Source organism: Phyllobates terribilis, unplaced genomic scaffold (assembly GCF_046119375.1).
Source record: "Phyllobates terribilis strain yellow unplaced genomic scaffold, ASM4611937v1 Scaffold_5__5_contigs__length_657084704, whole genome shotgun sequence".
Taxonomy (NCBI): domain Eukaryota; kingdom Metazoa; phylum Chordata; class Amphibia; order Anura; family Dendrobatidae; genus Phyllobates; species Phyllobates terribilis.
The window spans coordinates 77863081-77884517 of NW_027362765.1; the positions used below are offsets into that span (position 1 = coordinate 77863081).

The window sequence follows — 21437 nt, forward strand, 5'->3', positions numbered from 1 at the left end:
AGGGTTTAATCCTCATAAAAAGACTTTTACGGTGCCAGTTTCATGACCACATCCAAGATCAAGCACCTCCCCATTTCCAACTCAATTACCCGTCGGCATTCAACATTTGCCGATGAAGAAGGCCCGGTTAGAATCTTCCCCAGTTGTGCATTCAAAACGTAAATCCAGACTATTCTATTTAATTTGCGCCAGGTGTGCATTCAAAATTTAAATCCGGACTTGGCCGGTAACCAGTAGCATCGCTATATTGTTATTGCACTGTACCAAGTTGATCTGGGGTGGGCAAATTTTACTCAGCACGGAAATTTCATACGTACTTTGCAAGGGGCGAGGCAGGTGGTAAGGTACGGGGAAGTGGACGAGATGCTGATGGTGAGCGGAGAGACTGAGGCCATGGGCAAGGTGAAACTGTGCCTGCTGCGGATGCACAACACACACATCATGTCGACATAGCTTCCTGTCGCACTTTTTAAGGGGGCGTGGAACACCACTCATGAAGCCAAACCAGTGTGAAAAGGTTGTTGGTTGGATAGCAGCTAATGCTTCCAGTCACTTTGCCACCACCACCACCCGTATCGTCCACACGGTCCAGTCTCAGTATCAGTGAGTCTGGACTACATAATCCTCACCCTGATCCTCCTTCCTCCCACCATGCCGAGGTCTCGGATATAAGTGTTCCCATACTTGGACACTCTGAAGAGCTGTTCACATTTCCATTTATAGATTCTGGCCTCTCGCCCTGCAAGTGGGGTATGAGGAGAGCGCATGCAGCGATGCCCAAATATTTGAGCAGCCACAGTCACAAGAAGGCAATGCTAGGAAACTGCAATTACTGTCGCAAGAGGTATGATGACTTTTCTCATCCACAGCTCGTATCTGAAGACTTCCATCTTCTCCCGTCTTCTGTAGCACATTCCCACACAATGCATAGCAGCGTGATTATAATGCTCCTGAATAAAAACATCTGCCCTGTGCTGAGCCCCTGAATAAATAATTGTCACTCACTATATTCCCTGCACAAAACATGCTCTCCACACTGCCCTCTCCTTTCCATATTGGGCCCCCTCGTCACACCGTTCTTTCACATTGTGTCCCCCCTATAGGGCCCAGTCTCTATACTGTGCCCCCTCACCACACTCCCCCTCCTTGGCATACTGTCCCCTCCCCGCTGTGCCCTTACACTGTCCCCTCATACTACCCCCCACACACACTACTCAGTCTCTATTCTGTGCCCAATCACACTTTTCTCCCCCGATACTGTCTCCTCACACTACTCCACTCAATAGTCTCCTCCTACATTCCCCCCCCATACTGTCTTCTCTCACACACCCCCTGCTAACCATACTCTCTCCTCATATATTTTCCCTCTAACACCTCCCCCCTATTCCCCCTATTGTGTCTGCATACATTCCCCTCCTTCGCTCCCCATATTGCATAGGAACCCATCCTCCCTATTCTGTGTCCGCACCAGTCCCCCACTCACCATGCTGTATCCGCACACTTCCCCCCACACAAAATCTCCCCTACCCCTCTCCCCACACTAAATCTCCCCCAGCCATACAATAAATCTGCCCCCACACTAAATCTTCCCCCAGCCATACAATAAATCCTCCCTTCTAAATCTCCCCTCCATATCAATATCAGTGTCTTCAGCTCTGAAGCACAGAGCACTTACTATTCTGTCCCTATGGCTGTGCTGTAAGTATAGGGCTCTGTGAGACACTGTTCCAGACTGCCTCTTCACTTTACTTACAAGGGCGATGTCCACAGATAGCTTTAACTCGACCGCAGGATGGCACATTGATGAAGATTTAGAAGAAACTTTATTTTTCTTGCAGGAATCTTGTTATAGTGCATACAGCAACAGGTAAGAAGAACTTTTCCTGAGAGACAAGTTGTGAACACATGAGCTTCTAATGGTGGTTAAGATGGAGAATGAGAAGAAGCAGGAACAAGAAGGGAGGGGTTAGTTACATCGCAGCCACATGAGAGGGAGACAGGGAGAGAGAAGTGACAAACTTCAAGGAAAGTAAACATTACAGCAATGCAATAACACAGTAATACATAGCAACTGTAAGAAGTCCATTATAGTCCATGAAATTCCCAACACAACACTTACCACCGCTCGCACCTCTGCAACGCTGGTGAGTGATTTCAGCAGCGTGATCACATGACCTGATCACGCTGCTGACGTGGCTCTGACCTGGTTGTCAGAGGCAGGGTCAGAGCTTCAATTGTGTCTGAAAGACGTGAGTACAATTGATCACTCGGCGCTGTACGTTTTGTAAGCCGGCTGTCAACTTGACAGGTGACTCAGAGAACTGCCATCTCCCAGTCTGGGGGGCGGCAAAATGCAGCCGCCGAGGAAGACACTTTGGATCGCCGCATAAGGCTGCGCCCCTCTGCTGGCTGCACCCGCGGCACATGCCCTGCCTGCACCCCCCTACATATGCCTCTGCTGACGCATTACACACAAATCACATTACAAAAATATTAAAACACAGGTTGTAATGTAAAAAAAAGTAAAAAGCCAAGGGGGTGAATACTTTCGCAAGCTACTGTAAAAAAAATCTCCAGAATCCGACCTTTTCTCACCTTTGAAACAGCAAAAGCTCTTCCTGTCACTCTTATTCATTTACGCCCGGACTACTGCAACTCTCTACTGATCGGTCTCCCTCCATCCTAAATGCAGCAGCCAGGGTCGTATTTCTGTCCAGCCGCTTCACCGATGCCCCCACCTTGCATCAGTCATTGTACTGGTTGCCCATCCGCTACAGAGTACAATATAAAACTTATCTCTCTCACCCACAAAGCTTTCAACAGTTCTGCACCACCATACATCACATCCCTCATTTCTGTCTACCACCCTACCCATGCTCTCCGTTCTGCAACAGATCAAAGACTATAATCCGAACCTCACACATTCGTCTCCAAGACTTCTCTCCTGCTGTGTTGGTTTAATGGAATGCACTTCCCCAGGTGATCAAAAACACATCTCTTTAGACGCCTATCACCTCATGTCACTAATCTAACTCTCCCCTGTTCCCTCTAATTTTGCCTTAGAGTCTGCTCCCTCCTACTCATCTGTCTCCACCTCCTCCATGCTCCCAATAGCACTTGGTAACTGCGCATAGACAGATACCGGCTGATGACCGGATCCTGCAGCTTTATATGAAAACCCCTATTTATTACACTGATGGCAGCACCGTACATGACGAGCGCGTTCTACCTATTGTGCCCCCTATTTCCTTATAGATTGTAGCTTGTGAGCAGGACCCTCCCTCTTCCTCACACTGCTGAGCTGTGCGTTACTTTGTGTTGTCTTTCTTCTCTGTACATGTCCCCTTAATTGTACAGCGCTGCGGAATATGTTGGCGCCATAGAAATAACATTACTATTATCACACCCAGCACAGCAGAGTCCTGCAGACACTGAGGCCCCTGATCATGTGACCCCTGACTCCTCCCCCTCCTGTGACCTCATCACAGGTCCTGTAAGCACAGAACAGCCATATATGTGGTGGAGGCTCTGCAGGTGGAGGTATGTGGAGATTCCCCATTACTATTAACCCCCTCAGTGCTGCCATGCCCCCATCTGTGTCGCTCTATCAGGGTCTGTCTGTATTGGATTAGACTGGGTCACTTCCCTCCTGACGTCGCTCGTTGCTCTGTTACTGTACAGTCTCCATTATGGCCGTCACCCGCTCCATGTCGTCACTATCAGAAGATATTAACCCCCTAAGTGCTGGTGACCTCTCTACTCTCGTTCCCATATAACTTACTGATGGAGGTTTCTTCTCTTTCTCTGGAGCCAGAACTTCTGTTATCTCCCATAGACCACACATGTCAAACTCTGGCCCACAGGGTGGTTTTATTTGGCCCACGACACCAGAACCACCACCCTTACGTGGAGCACATTATTGAGTATGGAGAACTATATGGGCCCATTATTCTGTATGGGGGACTATGTGGGGCCCATTATACTGTATGGGGGACTATGTGGGGCCCATTATACTGTATGGGGGACTATGTGGGGCCCATTATACTGTATGGGGGACTATGTGGGGCCATTATACTGTATGGATGACTATGTGGGGCCATTATACTGTATGGAGGACTATGTGGGGCCCAGTATTCTGTATGGGAGACTATGTGGAGCCCATTATTCTGTATGGAGGATTATGTGGGAGCCATTATTCTGTATGGAGGACTATGTGGGGTCCATTATTCTGTATGGAGGACTATGTGGGGCCCATTATACAAAAAACGATCAAAAGTCCCCAGTAATAGTCAAAATACAAAGGTTTATTGAAAGACCAAAAGGTGGGGGGAAATGGGGAATATATACACACATAGGTAAACAAGGACGCACATTCCATAAAACATATTCATATTGATGTACACTGCTCAAAAAAATAAAGGGAACACTTAAACAACACAATGTAACTCCAAGTCAATAACACTTCTGTGAAATCTACCTGTCCAGTTATGAAGCAACACTGATTGTGAATCAATTTCTCCTGCTGTTGTGCAAAAGGAACAGACAACTGGTAGAAATGATAGGCAATTAGCAAGATACCCCCTATAAAGGAGTGGTTCTGCAGGTGGTGACCACAGACCATTTCTCTGTTCTCATCCTTTTTGGCTGATGTATTGGTCACTTTTTCATTTTGCCATTGCTCTCACCCCTAGAGGTACAGTAGCATGAGGCGGTGTCTACAGTACAATCCACAGAAGTTGCTCAGGTAGTGCAGTTCATCCAGGATGGCACATCAGTGCGAGCTGTGGCAAGAAGGGTAGCTGTGTCTGTAAGCACAGTGTCAAGAGCATGGAGCAGATACCAGGGGATGTGGAGGGAGCCTTAGGAGGGCCACAACCCAGCAGCAGGACCACTACCTCCTCCTTTGTGCAAGGAGAAACAGGAGAAGCACTGCCAGAGCCCTGCAAAATGACGTCCAGCAGGCCACAAATGTGCATGTGTCTGCACAAATGGTTAGAAACCGACTCCATGAGGGTGCTATGAGGGCCCGACGTCCACAGATGGGGGTTGTGCTCACAGCCCAACACCGTGCAGGACGCTTTGCATTTGCCACAGAATACCAGGATTGGCAAAGTCTCCACTGGCGCCCTGTGCTCTTCACAGATGAAAGCAGGTTCACACTGAGCACATGTGACAGACATGACAGAGTCTGGAGACGCCGTGGAGAGCGATCTGCTGCCTGCAACATCCTTTAGCATGACCAGTTTGGCAGTGGATCAGTAATGGTGTGGGGTGGCATTTCTTTGGAGGGCCGCACAGCCCTCCATGTGCTCGCCAGAGGTAGCCTGACTGCCATTAGGTACCGAGATAAGAGCCTCAGACCCCTTGTAAGACCATATGCTGGTGCGATTGGCCATGGGTTCCTCCTAATGCAGGACAATTCCAAACCTCATGTGGCTGGAGTGTGTCAGCAGTTCCTGCAAGATGAAGGCATTGAAGCTATGGACTGGCCCGCCCGTTCCCCAGACCTGAATCCGATTGAGCACATCTGGGACATCATGTCTCGCTCCATCCACCAACGTCACGTTACACCACAGACTGTCCAGGAGTTGGCGGATGATTTAGTCCAGGGCTGGGAGGAGATCCCACAGGAGACCATCCGCAACCTCATCAGGAGCATGCCCAGGCGTTGTAGGGAGGTCATACAGGCACGTGGAGGCCACACACAATACTGAACCTCATTTTGACTTGTTTTAAGGACATTACATCAAAGTTGGATCAGCCTGTAGTGTCTTTTTCCACTTTAATTTTGGGGGTGACTCCAAATCCAGGCCTCCATTGGTTAATAAATTGGATTTCCATTGATGATTTTTGTGTGATTTTGTTGTCAGCACATTCAACTTTGTACAGAACAAAGTATTCAATGAGAATATTTCATTCATTCAGATCTAGGATGTGTTATTTGAGTGTTCCCTTTATTTTTTTGAGCAGTGTCTATTACTAGCCCATAATGATAAGCTTGCATGAGTTTATGCACAGTGGCCAAAGCCCCAGTATTCATGCTGTAGTGTAGTATATCTAATGCCCAAAGTTTAAATTGTAGCTTCATTTATCAATGTATCCTAATACGTAATAGGACAGTAGATTACCTGAAAGCAGTATTAATCATGTGCATCGGGGCTCCTTAACGAACGTGCGTCCAACCCAGAGCCCCATTGCACATGATTAATATTGCTTTCAGGTAATTTACTGTCCTATTAGGTATAATGATACACTCACAAATGTAGCTACAATTTAAAGTTTAGGCATTAGATATACTACACTATTGAAGACAAAATTAAATCCAGCTCACCGTAATGACATCTTGATAGTGTTCAGAACCAGAAACACTGCGTCAAGGAGTGAAGCAGTCACAAGAAATGGAGACAATCCAGCTTGACGAACCGTGAACAATTTTTTATTCACATGAAGTGCTTGACAGAGGACAAAATCAGCAGTACAGGTAGATAAAATGTGACATCAACGTGTTTCGAGTGGGAACGCACCTGTAGTCATGATGTTTAACATTTCATGGGTGTTTGTTTTTATGCTATTTTCCAGTGAGTACACCGGTATACTGATTAGTTAGCATAATTAAAAATTTAAGACGTCACACATGTGAAATACACAAATTGTATTGTAGAAAAAAGAAAGGAAAAGAAAAAACACACACTTTGCCACAGGAAACTCGTTGATGTTGCATTTTATCTAGCTGTACTGCTGATTTTTTTCCTCTGTCAAGGACTTCATGTGAATAAAAAAATGTTCGCAGTTCGTCTAGCTGGATTATCCCCATTTCTTGTGACTGCTTCGCGCCTTGACATGGGCTCCGAACTCTATCAAGATGTCATCACGGTGAGTTGGATTTAATTTTGTTTTCACATAGCTGTCCTTGCATGCACTCTGTGACATCAACTTTAAGCATACCTTTGCTACAAGAGGACCACTAATTTATCCTTCTTATAAAATCAGCGTATATGCACACTTTGGCTTTCTGCAAATGGACACTTTAGGCAGACAAACTAAGGCAGCTAAACTATTTGGACTGTCGACAGCTGATCAACTCCAGCATCAGTAAACTTAGATACTCAGCTAGACAAATTATCTACCCTGATGCTCAGAGAAAACCTCATGTGGTGGGATCTCAGCTCACTTAAAAACCATAAAGAACAAGAGTATTATTCCCAGGGGACTCAGACTGAAAAACAATCCCTAGCACTGTTTATTCGGACACCTTTGTTCACGAGTGGAATGAAATACTTTCTGACTATTCTTTGAAACTAAGATGAAGTCAAGTTACGGATAGAGAGTAATTAATTAATTTGCGCTAAAATAGTTTGAAGGACTTGGAGCGAGTAGATAAAAAAGTAATTTTTTATTTGATTCAATTTTCCATTAAAATTATTAATACTCATAAAATAATGTTCATATTAGTACACTATTATAAAAGGATATAACATGATCGCTTAAAACTGGCGTATAGATTAGATAACCCAGTGGGCTCCAGAGTGGAAAACCTGTAAGGAAATAGAATAGATTTGTTAGGCCCAGTTGAGAGGTATTAGTCCTTATGGTAATTAAATCCACATATACCTGGTTTGATGGTACGTGGAATACCGAGTACGGTAGATGAAGAGCCCCTGATTCGTTCTATATGGGAACTGGACTATAAAGAAACCAAGGTATATATGAGTTACTCGAAGTAATAGGGATTTAAGAAAACCGCCAGAAAAAAGGAGTACCTTTTATATGATTGTTCCGGTGCTGAGGTAGTTTTTAGTGTAGGATGTAGTTTACACGGACTAATAAATGACACACTGCATGCGTGTAGTAGTTCTGTCTTAATATTCTTATAGGGTCCAGGAATATCGTGAGAGGTTCTTCTTTTGGCTGATGAATCAATTATTATTAAATATGCCTATAGGTTTTTTTGGATGAAAAGGTGCCAATCTAGAGTCCTAAGGACCCCGTGTATGGTAGGTTAGGTACTTAGTTGCTATTGTTACCTGATGTTGCCATAGGGTCCAAGAATATTTTGTTTGGAGATCCAAGTGTACTCACATTGCAGGAATCGTTCCTAAATCCAGCTCAATCAGCGCAAATCAGCTGCCGCATCATCCGGACCACGTGTGTGTCACGTGCTGCCACGTCACACAGGTCCTGGCAGACTCTCACCGAGCAGTGCACACACTAACCCGGAAGTACGCGAGTAGCGGCAGTCACCGGCCGGGACCCCGCTCTCGCTCCGGCGCCCAGACACTCTGTCTCCCCTGCAATGTGAGTACACTTGGATCTCCAAACAAAATATCCTTGGACCCTATGGCAACATCAGGTAACAATACCAACTAAGCACCTAACCTACCATACACGGGGTCCTTAGGACTCTAGATTGGCACCTTTTGATCCAAAAAAAACCTATAGGCATATTTAATAATAATTGATTCATCAGCCAAAAGAAGAACCTCTCACGATATTCCTGGACCCTATAAAAATATTAAGACAGAACTACTACACGTACGCAGTGTGTCATTTATTAGTCCGTGTAAACTACATCCTACACTAAAAACTACCTCAGCACCGGAACAATCATATAATAGGTACTCCTTTTTTCTGGCGGTTTTCTTAAATCCCTATTACTTCGAGTAACTCTTATATACCTTGGTTTCTTTATAGTCCAGTTCCCATATAGAACGAATCAGGGGCTCTTCATCTACCGTACTCGGTATTCCACGTACCATCAAACCAGGTATATGTGGATTTAATTACCATAAGGACTAATACCTCTCAACTGGGCCTAACAAATCTATTCTCCTATTTCCTTACAGGTTTTCCACTCTGAAGCCCACTGAGTTATCTAATCTATACGCCAGTTTTAAGCGATCATGTTATATCCTTTTATAATATTGTACTAATATGAACATTATTTTACATTAATAATTTAATGGAAAATTGAATTAAATAAAAAAATTACTTTTTTATCTACTCGCTCCAAGTCCTTCACACTATTTTAGCGCGAATTAATTAATTACTCTCTATCCGTAACTTACCTTTATTTTGACAAATAGTGTTTTTTTGTCCCTAATTTACAGCTATTATAGTGACCAGCCTACCAGCGTCAATTGTAAACTTAATTATAAGATGAAGTCAAACCTGTAGGTACTCTCTGATAAATTACAAAACGGGCATGTGTGCAATAGTAATATCAGGCCTAGTCTGCAATTAGACCGACGACAATTAAAAACCAATGACAATCTTGTTATAAAAAATTCAGACAAGGGAGGGTCAGTCGTTGTAATGAATAACGGGGACTATACAGACTGGAATGAGAAAATCATTTCTGACAAAAGTGTGTATAGGCGCCTATCTAGTAATCCCACCTTGTCTATCCAGGTAAAGATTTTTTCATTAATAGACCAGGGTCATAGTTTGGATTTTTTTTCTAAAAAAGAAACAGAATACCTAAAGGTGAGTGACAAACTCAGTGCTGCGAATTTTACATGTATTGCCTAAAACCCACAAGGGAAGACATCCACCTCCCAAAAGACCCATAGTGTCAGGAATTGGCTCTCTGGGCAAGAGACTGGGTGAGTGGCTTGCCCAGCTTCTCCAGCCTTTCGTCCAGACAGAGGGCACCAGGTTTTCTTAGGGACAGTACAGATGTACTAAATGCCATAAATGATATTACATGGCAATCAAACTTTTCATGGATTGCCTTAGATGTGTTTCTTTGGGCTTTCCATTGATAATAGCGATCTGTCCTGGCAAACTATAAAGCTGTGTGCACACGTTGCAGATTTGGTGCGTCTTTGTAACTTTTTCTGCTCGGATTTGTGACAAAACATGAAGCAAAACCTGATGGCAGTAAAGTGAATGAGAAACCTGAAGTGTCATGCACACTTTGAGTATTTGTGACTTGTAGATTTGGTGAAGAAAATAATCTGCTACATGTCAATTCTCTGCACATTTTTGCCTGCGTTTTTCACCATTGATTTCACTCAAATCTGTCAAAAACGCAAGGCAAAAACGCGTGTATTTGCCGCTGCGTTTTTGCTGCCAACAAATTCCAAGAGATGCAGAAACGTTGCAGAAATTCTCAATACTCAACGTGTGCACATAGCCTAAGAGTCCAACTATATTACTTGCATGTTAAAGATAGTATTTTATAATTGGATATATAATATATCATAGATGTAATTGTTGCTATATATATTGTTACACATTCAGATAGGGGCGAGACCAGTTACATGAATTCGTTGGGATCCTGGGGGAACCGTTACTCAGGGCGACCATAGGCTGCAGCTTTTCTCAGGCACAGGATAGATTCAGTTGCTGACCAGAGACATGTGACAAGAGTCCTCAGAAACCGTAGAACAATAAAATTTAATGAGGCACAGCCAGTGCAATTTAAGTGTCTCTTTGAGCAACAGGCTCCAGTAACAATGGTACAATCTTCTTCGCAGCACAGTATTACACAGTCTATCCAGTAGCACAGTACAGCACAGTTTTAATGCATACACAACCACAGGCTTTTCCTGCACAAGGACTCAATAGTACACAGCATTCTTTATCCTGCATGGAGATGGAGGGGGGGAGGGTATGATGAGGGAGGTGATCCCTATGACAGGATTCGTTCCAGTCCTTATCTTTCTGTCCAATAATACTCCACACTGTTAGCTCAGGGAGTCTATCTGACCTGTGTTTAGCTTTCCTCCTGACCTAAATTCTGTTCCCTTGCCTTCTGTGAGATGCAGATCATACACCACCATTCTCTTCGGCTCTAGCCAGACAGTAAACAACTTTCCCCACAAACTGTTAAATAAATACTTTTCTCTGTATTTTTTCTCTATCGAGGACTTCTCAAAGTATCAATATCAAGATATTCTTATAAAAAAAAATTTATCTATTTATTCTCGGGTTGTCCATTAAAAAGAATTATTGCAGAAGGTACATACAATAATTAGTTACAAAGTGATTGTCCATTTGTCCATAATTAGCTTAATTGTTGAGATTCACCCATCTTTCCCTGGGATTCTGGATGGTAGATTGCATCTGTCTGTGTCCAGCACATATGTCCGGATGACACCATGTGTCCGGGCCTACATCAGTAGCTGGCTTACACACAGATCCTCGTCCTGTGTCCTGTGGAATGGCAAGAGACTCCCCCTGTCTCTAACATGGGCTTTTATAGGCCAGTCATATGGCACCTGCTCTTCTAACTATGGTGCTGAACCAAAAATACACAAATAGCACATGTCAGCTAAAACCCTAACACGATGGCTGATGCAATCTGTATGGTACAGAATTCAGAATTAAGAATAAAATGAATATCCATAATTAATATTTAACAATTCCCTCTTTTTGAGGATGACAGACATCAACTGAAATCCTCAAAGAAGATAGGTTCATCATTAGGATAACAGGATCATTTTGCTTTCCTTCTTCCTTGGCAATATAATTTAATGTTCATAATAATAATAATAAAAATAATATCAATATCGGATTATTGTTATATAATGATGTAAATTCATGTTATGGTAAGCTGTGACTAATATTCATTTAACATATATAATTATACTTCCCTAAATCTAAATCGAAGTAATCACGGGTCCAATCGTCATCATCTGATGTCATCGGGTCTTCGTCTCGTCTTCTTCTTGGTTCTTTTAAAACACAGCCTTTATATAAAAACTCCTTTGAAATAAATTATAGCGTGTAGATATTGTACTGTCCATAATTGTGTTCATTATTGTTCAGTCCATAAACTGTACTCTTTATTAGAAAGATCATGTGTGTCAATTGATAAGAAAACAAAGTCCATGGATGAAATGTAGCTTTAATATCCGTGTAGTGTCACCTGGACTGACATTGGATTGTCTTTGGATAATTCTGTAATCCTCCGTGTCATCCGCACTGGTCTCTTGTCACTTTTGGAACAGATGTGACGTCTTTGGTCAGCAAAGCAAGGGTTAACTTGACACTTCCCTGCTTAATATAGCACCATAACCAGTACTCAGTCCTTAATGTACAGGACACATATGTCAGGCTGGCAGCTCTCTGACAATTACCTGTTCACCAGCTTTCATTGAAGCGTTGCAGGTGATAAGAAACCACTGGAACGTCATGAAACTTGAACACAACACAGTTCATATAGGATCATCGTCCTCTGCAGTCCTGGTTATCAGTGGTGAGAATTGTATTTGACACAGTCTATTATAACACTCAGCATTCACAACATCTTTACCTTCTGAGACTTCCGGATATTCTTCTTGTAACTTTTGAGAATCTCTTTGATATATAAATATGGAAAGTCTTTATTAAGATAGAATTCATAATTGCGATGTCTTGATTGAAGTCTTCATTCCCTAATCTGATACCAAATCTGGCAATTTTCCTAACCTATAATATCACAGCGTACCATAGCAATCAGTAATATCCATCTAATTATTATTAAAATATTCATATAAATTATCTTTGGAATAATAAACAATAATAGTAATTCATTGTTAATCAAGTTCTTCATGTGATAGAATATTTTTGTCATAGGTGTAATTACCTTTTACAACCCATAGGTGTCAGTGTGTTTTGAAACAACAAGTGCTTATATCTTTATCAAACCAATAATACCAAAGAATGTATACTCATGAACCAAAATGAATAAATATATGAATGAATGAATGAATGACTTGTGTTTACTCAGAAAATTGAAACATTTTTCTTATATTAATTCATATCATTATATTTAATGAAGCAATATTCTTGTATTAGACATTACTTTATTAAATATGAATGTGTTTTCTCAATTGAGATATTGAACTGAACTAAAATCAAAAATTGAGAATTAAAAATGAAAAATGGAAAAATAAGAAGAATAAAATGTAAAAATGAAAAATAAAATGAAGAATAAAAATAAGGCCTTTATATGTTGATGACAAATGCAGAGTAATTATATTCTTCATAAAAAATACCCTTATATTTCCATTATCTGGATGATTTCATATTTGTCATAACCTTGTATTACCAAAAATGATTATATTATGCAATTTGCATGTAATACCCTTCTTAATTATACCATTGTACCTTATTAATATTTCTTCTTCATTAAAATGTGTGAAAAATAAGTATTGATCAAAAGTGATTATGTAATCAGGATCAAAAAACACATTTTCCCCCTTAATACCAAAAATATTATTTTATAAAATAATTTATGTATCAGAACCAAATTAAAAATAATTATTCTTCTATAAATATTTTGCATAGATTTCATATCAATGTGTAGCATAGATTTTTCTGAAGAGGTGTGTACCTATTTAGGTAACCATTAAAAAAAATAATATCCTTGAATACTATAAAATTATCATGTGGAAAAATTATTCTAAATTTAAATTTGTTTTATAAACCATTTTGATGTGTGGTTGCCCTTATCCACTATTAGCTGAATCCAAAAATAATAATTACTAAAAAAATATAGAAATATATATATATATATATTATGTAGATAATAATTATGTATCATAATTTTCTCAGAATTAAATATATTTGTGTACCTTCACATAAAGAAACGTTTTTTTTTTCTTGCACACGAGGCCTCACATTCAGTTAGCAGCTGCTCACATTAATCATATTTCACTCTGACTGTCACAGATTCGTTCAACTCAAACATTCCACATATGAAGTTATAGATATAAACATATATATAACCAAAAATTTTTGTATAATTTATCAATGCACATAGTAAACTATTAAATGTCTTAAAATTTCTTTGAATATTCCCCAAGTACCGTATATTCCGGCGTATAAGACGACCTGGTGTATAAGACGACCCCCCTACTTTCCTGTTAAAATATAGAGTTTAGGATATATTCACCGTATAAGACTACCCCTTTTCCAACGCATACCAAACACCGGTAAAAATTAAAAAAAAACAGATTTGAATTTAACATTGTCCTTTTTTAATTTAAATTCTTATGACATGCAGGTATATAGCAGGAAAACTGTCACTCATAAACATATTAAAATAGGGGGGACCCCACGTCATTTTTTGGGGGGGTCCCCCATTCTAATAGCTAGTAAAGGCTAGGTATTCAGCTGGGGGCTGATATTAGTAGCCTGGGAAGCTCCGTGGGTATTACCCCCTTCCCAGACTTCAAACATCTGCCCCAGCCGTCTGCTTAACCTCCGCTAGAGACTATAATGATGGTGGATCCCACGCCAATTTTCTTTTTAAAAAATCCTTTATTTTAACACTAAATGACAATTGAGGGGTTAATAAAGATGCAGTCCCTAAATTATTATTAATTTTGTAATTAATTTTTCCCAAAAATGTTGACGTGGGCTTCGCCATATTTTTGTGTCCAGCCAGGTACAGCAGGCAGGAACGGGCTGCCCCCAACCACCAGCTGCCTATTTGTACCTGGCCGGACACAACAATATAGGGAAGCCCTTTTTTTTTTAATTATTTCATGAAATAATTTAAAAAAAAAGACGTGGGGCTTCGCCCTATTTTTGTGTCCAGCCAGGTACAACTAGGCAGCTGGGGGCTGGAATCTGCAGCGCAGGGAGACCCAAGCTTTCTGGGCCCCCCCCGCTGCAAATTGCAGTCCGCAGCCACCCCGGAAAATGGCGCGTTCATAGAAGCGCCATCTTCTGGCGCTGTACCCAACTCATCCAGGGCCCTGGTGCGGTGGCTCACTGGGTAATAAAGGGATTAGGGCCAGCTTGGCATTATCAGCTGGCCCTAAGCCCGAAATTCATGGGGTCACGCCAATATTAGACATGACCACCATGAATTTCTAGTAAAGTAATTAAAAAAAACACAACACCCAGAATAAAGTCCTTTAATTGAAATAAAGACACAATTTTTTAATGTTCTAAATTAAACCATACTTACCATCACGCCCATTCCAGCTGAAGCCAACGATCTCCTGCAATAAAAGTAAAATAATAAAGCAACCTCATCCTTACCTTTCCATGGTTCCCAGGACCGGTCCAGCTCTGCTACATTCACATGACAGGCTGCACCGCAGCAGAACGCTGCCGTTCAGCTTGCCATGCGGCAGACACTGAGAAGCGCAGGCATGCTTGTGCTCCTCAGTGTCTGACTGTGACGGCATCCAGATGAGCCGAGATCATGTCCAATGAACTCGGCTCACCTCATGCACGTCACTGACAGCGTGGGAAAATTCTCCTGCTCCCCGCATGCGCAGTAGAAGTTTCCCACGCTGTCAGTGACGGACGTCCAGGAGGTGAGCTGAGTTCATTGTCGGCTCATCTGGATGCCGTCACAGCGAGACACTGAGGAGCGCAAGCATGCCTGCGCTTCTCAGTGTCTGCGGGATGACAGGCTGGATGGCGGCGTTCTGCTGCGGTCCAGCCCGTCATCTCGATGTAGCAGAGCTGGACCGGTCCTGGGAACCATGGAGAGGTAAGGATGAGGTTGGTTTATTATTTTTCTTTTATTGCAGGAGATCGTTGGCTTCAGCTGGAATGGGCGTGACGGTAAGTATGGTTTAATTTAGAACAATAAAGGATTGTGTCTTTATTTCAATTAAAGGACTTTATTCTGGGTGTTTGTGTTTTTTTTAACTTTGACTATGGGGTTAGTAATGGGGGTGTCTTATAGACGCCTCTCCATTACTAACCTGGGCTTGATGTCAGCTGGCATTATAAGCTGACATCAACCCCAACCCTATTACCCCCTGCCACCGCACCAGGGCAGCGTGGAAGAGCGAGGCTAAGTGCCAGAATTGGCGCATCCTATGGATGCGCCATTTCTGGGGCGGCTGACGGCTGGTGTTTCTAGCCTGGGAGGGGGCCAATATTCATGGCTCCCTTCCTGGGCTATTAATATCAGCCCCCAGCTGTCTGCCTAGCCTTTGCTAGCTATTAAATTAGGGGGGACCCCACGTCATTTTTTTTGGGGGGTCCCCCATTTTAATAGCTAGTAAAGACTAGGTATTCAGCTGGGGGCTGATATTAGTAGCCTGGGAAGCTCCGTGGGTATTACCCCCTTCCCAGGCTTCAAACATCTGCCCCAGCTGTCTGCTTAACCTCCGCTAGAGCCTAAAATTAAGGGGAACCCCACGCCAATTTTTTTAATAATAAATCCTTTATTTTAATACTAAATGACAAGTACAGTAACCAACACTATCACTGTACTTCATATATATGTGGCTGACATGTTTCTATCTATCTAATCTATGTGTGAAGCTCTATTCTGTCTGTTATAAATTGTCGGGTACCGCTGCTGAATTGCCGGCCGGCTTTTTTAAAGAGACGGTGCATGAAAACACTATTATTTGTTTTAATAAATCCTTTACACTAAATGACAAGTACAGTAAGCAATACTGTCACTGTACTTCATATATATGTGACTGACATGTTTCTATCTATCTAATCTATGTGTGAAGCTCTATTCTTTCTATTCTAAATTGTCGGGTGCCGGCTTATGCCGCTGCTGAATTGCCGGCTTTTCATATATTGTCACAGAAGCGATGCGAACTTCCCAGCTCCGGACACAGCGCAGCTCTTCTGTGACAAGTGAAAGCTGTCGGCACAGAAGCCCTGCGCTGTGTCCAGAGCTGGGAATACGCAGCGATGTGTCAGTTTCAGCACAGAAGCGCTGACTGTCTGGACCTACCGCCGCCGTATTTTAACTCCCTCCACCTTATATTAACTCCGACATGGCAGGGATACGGCCACGGCAGCTTATTAACACCCCCAGAGTATCCCCGCATGTCAATTTCTGAAAGTTTAAAAGCATTACCGGCGTATAAGACGACCCCAGACTAGACAGAAGATTTTTCAGTCTTCAAAAGTCGTCTTATACGCCGGAATATACGGGTACATATAATATAATATGAGAGTAATTCACTGAAATTTAGGACGCTTGAAAAAAAAATACTCTTGACTTGCAAAAATAGAAATGTCTTAGATTCTTTTTTTACTGGTTGCCAGTTTTTAAGTTACGTCAGCTGAAAATAGAATGAATGGGATTTTATACTATTTGCTCAATGTTCAAAGGCTGCAGCTGTCACACGTCATGCAATAAAGCTACTTTAGTTATAAAGCACAAAATAAATAGTTAATAAGTGTTACACGTAGTATAGTTCAACTAGTTATATTGTTATTATTTTAAAATGTTATACACATAAAATCATGCAATTTTTTCCAACATCCTGTGTGAATAAAGAAATAAATCCATTTTAGAGTTGTTTGATCAAATCCTGCTTTGGAATGAAAACTCTAAGGAAACATAAAAAGTAAAATTAAATATCAAATTCATAAAGAAACAGAATTATTTAAATATCTTATATATATATTGGTTCTAATGCAATTCAAAATATTGCTACTTTAATTTATATATGGGGTTCTAATTTATTAATTTTTTTTTCTGTATAAATATATATAAATACAATTATACACAATCTCTACTGTATACAAATGTGTATATATATTGTAGACATATATATGTATGAACTAACAGATTATATATATATGAACTATTAGAAACTATGTAACTACAATTTTACTGTATAAGAGAATAAATAACTAATGATACATTGTATAACACTTTGACTCAACATATAATTACAATTTGTCTTAGCCACTCCCTAAACCAAATCTTCTGTCTCTGTCAAAAATCTGCAGTAAAGCTCTATTTAGAAAAGGCATTTTTCTACCCTTCAGAAGCTCAGATAATTGCCTGTTTTTCAGTCCACATTCCATGTCACTCTTAGCTGGTCGTCTCACCTGTCTCTGTCCGTCAATTTTGGCCATTTTCCTTTTTAGAGTCACAGTTCTGACTGAGTGTTAACTCTTTCTGTGAAGAAATTGACTTTTGAATCATCTGATATGGCTTATAACATATATAAAATCTTCTGCGTATTTCATAGATTTCATTTCGAGGATGACTCAGTCAAGGAGAGTTTGATATTAGCTTTTGGTAAGATTTCTTTTCTGGTTTTACAAATTTAGCTTGATTTATTTTCTTTTCATGATTTTCATGTTTTCTAACAACATCAAGCAACTGCGCACATTCAAATAAAGGAACTTTTTGTGACGCAATAACTCGAGATACTGGATTTAAGAATTAGAATTTTTGTACAAAAGTGGTTATCATTTGTTGTAATTTTCCATTTTTGATGAGAGCTTTGTACAACCGTTCAAATATGGACATGAATGTATATGTACATTCTTTCCTACCAATCCTTAATTTTTGTAGATCATCTATGTTGGGGAAATCCTTTGTGGCACAATAAATCAAATATTTTAATCTGTCCGAATCATTTTCCCATTCATTATGAGAGTCATTTTCACAGGGCATTAAATTTAAACGTCTGGAAAATGTCACAGGAATCCACATTTTAAATAATTGATTCCTCTCCTCATTGGATAAATCAAACTTATCAGAAAAGCTCTCAAATATCTCTGAATTTCTACAGACATGGATTTTGACATCATATTTTGGCATGCTTTTGTATAATTTTAGCAAATTTTTCCTCATTTTAATTTGAAGTTGGGCCTCGGTAGCTCCTAAGTTCTCTGCTATTTTTAGTGGCCCTTGTACGTCAGCTCCTCCTACGTCACTCATGTCTCCGCCCACATCACTTAATATGTCAGTTTCTCGTATGTCAATCATGTCTCCTCCCATGTCAGTTTTTTGTATGTCCGTCTCTTCGTCAGACCCAAGGTCACCTTCATCTACAGACACGTGTCTTACTTCTTGCTCAATTTCCACATTACAGTCAGAATCAGTATCACCATTTGACACTATTTCTACACAATTGTCCTGCTTAGACTTCCTTAACACCAGACGATGAAATAAATCTACAAAATGTAGAATATTCCTCAATTTATGTTTGTCTCTATTTACCAATTTAGAAGTTAACTGTAAATTCTGCAATTCACATTCTCTATATAAACTAAGCCACAAAACATTGAAGTCATTTCCTTCATTAACTCTGAAGTTAATCTTACTTTGTTTAGCAAAAGAAGAAATTATATCCATATTTTGCTTACCTTCAGATTTCTTAGCTTCTGATGATCAGCAGGTATTATCCTCAACTCGTCTGCTCTGATCCTTGTAGTACCTCTGGTGCCTGTCAGTCCATCTATAAAATAGATCAGTCCTCAGTCTGTAGGTTCTTTCTGATTCTTGTGACAAAGTTAGTGGATTTCCTGACACGTGAACAACAGCTGTTCAGCTCGTCTTCTCTCTTCTTTTCCCCCTTTGTTCAAGAAGGAAATTCACTTAAAAACACGAAAAATCAGGACTGGCTAAGGCTCGCCAAATGTTAAATAAATACTTCTCTCTGTATTTTTTCTCTATTGAGGACTTCTCAAAGTATCAATATCAAGATATTCTTATAAAAAAAAATTATCAATTTATTCTCGGGTCGTCCATTAAAAAGAATTATTGCAGAAGGTACATACAATAATTAGTTACAAAGTGATTGTCCATTTGTCCATAATTAGCTTAATTGTTGAGATTCACCCATCTTTCCCTGGGATTCTGGATGGTAGATTGCATCTGTCTGTGTCCAGCACATGTGTCTGGATGATACCTTGTGTCCGGGCCTACATCAGTAGCTGGTTTACACACAGATCCTGTGACTGTGTTAACTCCTCTAGTTGCTGGATGCTTCTGGAGCACAACACTTCCTGCCTGTCTCCTGTGCTTGTGTTACTTCTAATAGTTGCTGAATGCTTTTGAAGCAACAGCACAACTTCTGCATGTCACAATATGTATAGATATACATGGGACTTGTGGCTGCCACGGTTTCTGGAGGTGATTTTATAATTGCTGCTGTTATAATTAATGACTAATGTAAATCCCCCTCATGGCCGCTCCCCGTGACCCTCCCAATATCATCACTGTTTCTTTTTCTGCCCGTTTCCTCCATATTTTTGGAGTCCCTGTGAACTGAGCGGCTCCTGTAGTGATAATCTCCACCACTCCCCGTGTAGACGGCAGATTCTGGGGGATGGACATAAAGCACATGGCATTCAGGCGGTGCTTCATCTTTATGACACATATCCCGCTCTCAGCATCTTCATCATCCTCGACTCCTGGTATTGGTGACGGAGCTGCTTTAATGTGATACTAAATCTTCCAGTGCATACAAAGAGAGAATACAAAATCTACACATGATATCTCCTCATATGTTTACTCCTATTTTGTCCAGTAAGTGTAATATCACATGGGATCTTTATGATGTTACATTGTCATCTTCTCCCCATTCAAGTCCCTACAATATTGGATCCTCTAAGTGGAGATCTTCTATATAAGAGAACTTTCCTGATTGACCCATCAAGGATGGATAGGAACAAGGACAAAATGGTGGAGAGGATATTACACCTCACCCTAGAGATCCTCTTCCGGCTTACTGGAGAGGTGAGAGATTCTGATGATGTCACATTACATCATTCTTATCTATGGGAATAACAGATGGACAGAAATGGAGAGATGAGGTCTCTGGAAATGTCTGTAGTGAGATTTATTAATGTGTCTTTTCATAAACAGGATTACACATTAGTGAAGAAGACCTCTAGTGAGCACTGTCAGGACCCTGTGTCTGAGGGATGGGGAAGACCCCTAAGCCCAATCAGAGGACCTCCACCTCACCCCCTGATACATGAGGACATCAATGATCAGAAGATCCTAGAACTCACCTACAAGATGACTGAGCTGCTGACTGGAGAGGTGACACTGCTGGGAATGCTGGGACATTATACAGTAATGCTATGAAGGGATCAGGGTGATAACTGTATCATTGTATGTGTCAGGTTCCTATAAGGTGTCAGGATGTCACCGTCTATTTCTCCATGGAGGAGTGGGAGTATTTAGAAGGACACAAAGATATGTACAAGGACGTCATGATGGAGGTTCCCCAGCCCCTCACATCACCAGGTAATAGACAGGACTAATTACACACGGCCTATAATTATCTGTATGTAAAGAATGAATTCAGTCCCTGTATGTGTTTCCTACAGTTCTATCGTGTGAGAGGACAACACCAGAGCGATGTCACCTTCCTCTTCTTCCACAGGACTGCAAACAAGAAGATCCCGATGTTCCTCAGGATCATCAGGTAAATGGGGAGAAGGTGTCATGAAATGTCCTCTATGAGGTGTAGAAGGCTGTGAAGGTCTTGTGTTCAGTCTTGTTTTATCCACCAGTATTATACTTTAAATGGGCAATTTATTAGAGACACCAGTTCTTTCATAATTTGAATTTATCCAATGACCCCGGAGTGCAGCAGAAAATGAAGTGATAATTTTTCAGTGTGAATCCACATTAGAATGAAAAACAAGAGTGATCTGAGTGACTTTGAATGAGGCACAGTCATCAGTGCTGGGGTCAGCACCAGTATTTCAGAAACTACAGTGGTGGCCAAAAGTATTGGCACCCCTGCAATTCT

The 21437-nt window shown here is 41.0% G+C and overlaps 1 protein-coding gene across 3 annotated transcripts in view; it reads left to right on the forward strand.

The window, feature by feature from the left end:
• Positions 1–3442: 3442 nt before the first annotated feature.
• Positions 3443–21437, forward strand: part of LOC141272093 (uncharacterized) — a 41630-nt gene continuing 23635 nt past the window's right edge. The window contains exons 1-6 of one of the 3 annotated variants that reach the window (XM_073682399.1): positions 3478–3540; positions 17910–17959; positions 20262–20410; positions 20540–20719; positions 20803–20926; positions 21010–21107. In XM_073682399.1, coding sequence (XP_073538500.1) covers positions 3515–3540; positions 17910–17959; positions 20262–20410; positions 20540–20719; positions 20803–20926; positions 21010–21107 — 627 coding nt within the window. In that variant the 5' untranslated portion in view covers positions 3478–3514. Of the gene's footprint in view, positions 3541–17909; positions 17960–20261; positions 20411–20539; positions 20720–20802; positions 20927–21009; positions 21108–21437 lie in introns of all 3 variants that reach the window. The other 2 variants (XM_073682400.1, XM_073682401.1) reach the window with 2 other exon arrangements.